Raw genomic sequence first — 4,774 nt, 5'->3', positions numbered from 1 at the left:
GATGGCGAACTGAAGATGTATTCGAGAAGATTATGTAATCGATTTAATCGACGAATTGTTGAAATAATCAGGTTGAGAAATGTGGAAAGACTTGGATGTGATCCAGTTCTGAGTGTAGAGTTCTGAGTGTGGACGTGAAAGTGCTTATTAAGTGTAATTTAATTTATGTTTGAAGTCCGATAGTGGAGGAGATATTTTAAAAGTTGTTTGGTATTTACAAAATTGCCCCCTGTTCACATTGGTTCTCGCGGTTCTCGCGGTTCTCGCAATAAGGATGGTTCTCGCATGAACCCTACCCTATATATATATATATATATATATATATATTTCAACAGTGTCACTATTGAATATGGGCATGAATCGATTGTATTATGTCCAGTGGGTTTGTCACATTCTTTGTTAGTTTGTTAGTTGGAAAAGTAATCGTATTATTTGTGTTCCTCTTTTTAAGTTGTCAATTAATAAAAAGGATTCTTTTATATAAAAGAATCGACGAATAATATAACCATGAATGATGCTTCCTTCATTTGTCGTGGTGTGTGGAAAGATGGATATCTTATTATTTTGGGAATAAATAAATACAAAATAAACAAATGCACAAGAAAGTAAGATTATTAACCACACAAAAGTTTCTTTTAGCAAACTAAATATGCTTTTTATAGTTACTCCTTTTAATGTTCTCAAGGATATGGTGTAGCGGTAAAGTGTCTTTACTCTATTTTAAAGGTGAAAGGTTTGAATCCTACAATGGTAGTATTTAGAAGCACGTTAGTTTGTTGCTAAAAAAATTGATTCTTTTATGTAAAAAAATAATATTAGTTTTATTAAAATCTATTAAAGTTGACAAATATATTGTAATTAAATTAAATATGTAACAATCTTATGATTGATCAACTACGACTACCATTCTCCCCTGTTCCATTATGAAACTGAAAATACCCACCATTTCTCTCTTCTTCTTTCTCATTTCTACTCCTGCAACACTTCTTGAAGCCTCCAACAATGGCAACAGAGGATTTACACTTGAAGAAAACGAAGACACCCACATCAAAAGATCCGATTTTCCATCCGGGTTTCTCTTCGGAACAGCCACTTCTGCTTACCAAGTTGAAGGAGCCTATCTTGAAGACGGAAAATCGTTAAGCAACTGGGATGTATTCAGTCACTCTGGAGGTTAGTATAACCAGTTACGTTAGTTTTGATTTCCAGTGATGAATTTTAAAAATTGAATCCAGCCACAATCATTTTTTTGTTAGGTTGTGAGGAGAATGGAGATATTGCTGATGATCATTATCATATGTTCTTGGTTCATTACTCTTTACTTATCAATCTCATTGACTTTTTTGGCATCAGTTTTTTTGTTTGAAACTTTTGGACTTATGTAATTCAGGGAGATATTGAATTAATGCATTCCATTGGCATACAAGCATACAGATTTTCTATAACTTGGGCTAGAATTCTTCCAAGTATTTTGTCCAATCTTACCATCCATCAATTACTTCCACTATCTTCTCAACCTAACTGTTTGTGTTTTGTTGACCAGGAGGAAGGTTTGGTAAAGTCAATCCTGCAGGCATCATGTTCTATAACAAGATCATAGACAATCTGATTCTAAAAGGTGATGTGAATTATTGATATTAGAATATAATTAAATTTGATATTGGAAATCTTGCATTGGGGCCAAGAAATTTTTAAATGAATTTTATTTTTCATTTGTGATTTTATATAATCTTGCTATGAATCACCAAGCTTTTTTCATGGATATTGATTAAAATGAACAGGAATCGAACCATTTGTGACGATTAACCATGTAGACCTTCCTCAGGAACTTGAAGACAGATATGGTTCTTGGCTAAACCCCGAAATGCAGTATGCGTTAAAGACCACTGTTTCATTAGTTGTTTATAGGTTTGATGGCTTATTATTATTGTAACATTTGTTTTACTGGCAGGGAAGAGTTTGTATATTTAGCAGAAACATGTTTCAAGTCATTTGGAGACCGAGTGAAGTATTGGATCACCATAAACGAGCCTCAATTACTCGCAGAATTGGCTTACGAGTGGGGGGTTTTCCCACCATGTCGTTGCTCAGAGCCTTTTGGAAACTGTCTTGATGGAAATTCAGATGTCGAGCCTATCATCGTTATGCACAACTTATTATTGGCCCATGGCAGGGCAGCCAAGCTATATCATGAATACTTCCAGGCAATCAACTATGTTTTAGTCAGTCTTCAAGTTTTAACTAAACAATTTAAGATTTTTTTTATCTGACTTGTTGGTTTGTATGTGCAGCCTACACAAGGTGGCTCAATTGGACTCGCTGTTCACGCTTACATGTATGAACCGCTAACGGATAGTGAACTTGATCACCAAGCTGCCAAAAGGGCATTTGCTTTTCATTCTGGCTGGTGAGGGGCAACCTTTTAGAACATATGTTCGCCATAAATAAATAAGTAAACACGAAAAAATATATGATCTTTGCTCAACTTGTTATCATTAAACAGGACACTTGATCCCTCCATATTTGGAGACTACCCGGAAGAACTTAAGGAATACCTTGGTTATGCTTTGCCAAGTTTCTCCCTTGATGAAAAGAATTTTATGACGAATAGTATAGATTTTATTGGCATCAACCATTATTCGAGTATATATGTCAAGGATTGTACTAATGCTAGTTGCTCCGCAACTGGAAATCGCGCAATCCAAGGTTTTCTGGAGGCAGTTGGAGAGCGTGATGGTGTGCCAATTGGTGAACATGTAGGAAGTTACAATCTTTTATCAATAATGTTTAGTTGACATGACGATTAACGATATTTTTGTGTTTTAAACAGACGGGGGCACGAAATTCATATGTTGTCCCTAAAGGCATGGAAGAGATTGTTAACCTTATCAAGATTCGATACAATAACAAACCCATGTTTATCACTGAAAATGGTTAGTGTCACCATTTTCGTATTTAGTAACATATATATATATGGTCTTCTTTTGATTATATTTACTTCTTTTACAGGATATTCGACACCAGACTTGCACGAGCAAAGAGTTGATGAGCTAACTAATGATGTCAAGCGAATTGAATATCACACCAAATACCTTGCTTCATTAGCAAAGTCTATTAGGTTGAATCTTAATTCTAGGTTTATATCATTTTTTTTATTCTTAAAAATCAAAGTGTGACATTGATCTAAATTTGAAATAACAGAGGAGGAGCAGATGTACGTGGATATTTCGCATGGTCATTTATGGATAGTTATGAATGGTTATATGGTTACGATGTTAGGTTCGGATTATACCATGTGGATCGACAAACTCTAGCTCGGACGCCAAAGCTTTCTGCATCATGGTATAAGAATTTTCTGTCCAACAACAGTGATTTTGTCTTTATGGAAACTTCACGGGACAACATTTATTAAGTTGTCCAAGAATGTATTCTTTGTCAGTTCCTCACTGGCTGTGTATTTATTTCTCTCTTCCTTAATGTATTGAAAAAACAGAAAAAGGAAATAATCCAGTTTACTAGCTGAATTAAACACACCCTCAAAATCCACTATTAAATCTACAACCTACAACTTGGTTTACCAAATTTAAAGTTGAATTTGAGTTGTTTTAGATCTCCAATACGAATCTTAAGCTTAGAGCTGTGTAATGGATTAAGTTCCTTAGGTGTAATGGCTTAAGTTCCTTAGGGGCGTTTGGTGCCATATGGATGCTACGTGTCAGTAGGGGCATTTTTTTAACCAAAGAGTGATGTAAGGGTGGAGGGGGCGCATGAGAGTAAATTCGCGAGAGTATGAACACGATTCGGCTACATCGCCGCCATACTTGCGGGTAGGCTGGGTCGGTAGCCAGTGAGGTATGAAACCCGCTAACATTGACCTTTTTGACCGTTGAAATTGTGTGTGTGAAACAATCATTTGACCGTCAGGTTAAAAAAATTATTATACATTCACTACAAGAAAAAAACCTTATAGAGAGGACATTTTTTCAGCTTATAGAGAGGACATATTGTCTCTACAGCCTCGTCCCTATAGGCTACAAAAGTCGTCTCTATAGGTGTCGTTGCTATAGAATAGTTTGTAAAGACGACATGTCGTCCCTACAAGTTTGTGAAAAAAAAAATCAAACTTAATATTTACTAAATAAAATAAATGTTTATTCTAATATTTTTTTAACCCTATAGAGACGATATGTCGTCTCTATAGGTTCTCTTTAAAAAATTAAAAAAAAAAACATTTAAGCCCTATAGAAACGACTTTCTTTATAAAAAAATAAAAAATATTTTCACCTATAGAGACGACATGTTGTCTCTATAGGTTCTCTTCAAAAATTAAAAATAAAATCATATAAGCCATATAGAGACGACTTATCCTTTCTATAGGTTTTTCTTTATAAAAAAATAAAAAAACAGATTTTCACCTATAGAGACGACTTGTCGTCTTTATAGGATTTTAGTATAGGTAAAATAATTTCACCTTTTTCACCAATAGAAACGACTTGTCGTTTCTTTAGTATTTCCTTTTAAATAAAACAATTTAATCATTTCATCTATAGAGACGACTTTTCGTTTCTGTAGAATATTCTTTTAAATAAAATAATTTAAAATTTTCACTTATTGATTATTAATAAAATTAAATTAAAAGAAAAATATTTAAAGTTATAGAGACAACATGTCGTCTCTATAAGTTAAGATGTTTTTTAAAAGTTTCCAGTTCAACAAAAAAAAAAAGCAAAAAAAATTTATTTTCACTTTATAGAGAGGATATGTCGTCTCTATA

General features: G+C 33.7%; 1 protein-coding gene across 1 annotated transcript; it reads left to right on the top strand.

Annotated features, from left to right (window-relative positions):
* Positions 1 to 645: 645 nt before the first annotated feature.
* LOC110929924 (beta-glucosidase 18) lies at positions 646 to 3,533 on the top strand. The gene is made up of 11 exons (XM_022173112.2): positions 646 to 1,173; positions 1,257 to 1,306; positions 1,391 to 1,466; positions 1,544 to 1,618; positions 1,782 to 1,869; positions 1,952 to 2,204; positions 2,292 to 2,407; positions 2,504 to 2,756; positions 2,831 to 2,933; positions 3,010 to 3,118; positions 3,202 to 3,533. Exons 1-11 carry the CDS (start codon positions 924 to 926, stop codon positions 3,410 to 3,412), a joined length of 1,584 nt encoding a protein of 527 aa, XP_022028804.1. The 5' UTR covers positions 646 to 923; the 3' UTR covers positions 3,413 to 3,533.
* The last annotated feature ends 1,241 nt before the right edge of the window (positions 3,534 to 4,774 follow it).

This window comes from Helianthus annuus, chromosome 3 (assembly GCF_002127325.2).
Source record: "Helianthus annuus cultivar XRQ/B chromosome 3, HanXRQr2.0-SUNRISE, whole genome shotgun sequence".
Taxonomy (NCBI): domain Eukaryota; kingdom Viridiplantae; phylum Streptophyta; class Magnoliopsida; order Asterales; family Asteraceae; genus Helianthus; species Helianthus annuus.
The sequence above is the reverse complement of the archived record's forward strand: the minus strand, read 5'-3'. Positions and strand labels throughout refer to the sequence as shown.

What these genes read in the sequence shown, in the direction of transcription:
- LOC110929924 (XM_022173112.2), top strand. Translation starts at nt 924, where the DNA reads ATGAAACTGAAAATACCCACCATTTCTCTCTTCTTCTTTCTCATTTCT. An exon ending in TGTATTCAGTCACTCTGGAG is followed by an intron (nt 1,174 to 1,256) that starts GTTAGTATAACC and finishes TTTTTTTGTTAG; the next exon opens with GTTGTGAGGAGAATGGAGAT. An exon ending in TGGCTAAACCCCGAAATGCA is followed by an intron (nt 1,870 to 1,951) that starts GTATGCGTTAAA and finishes TTTTACTGGCAG; the next exon opens with GGAAGAGTTTGTATATTTAG.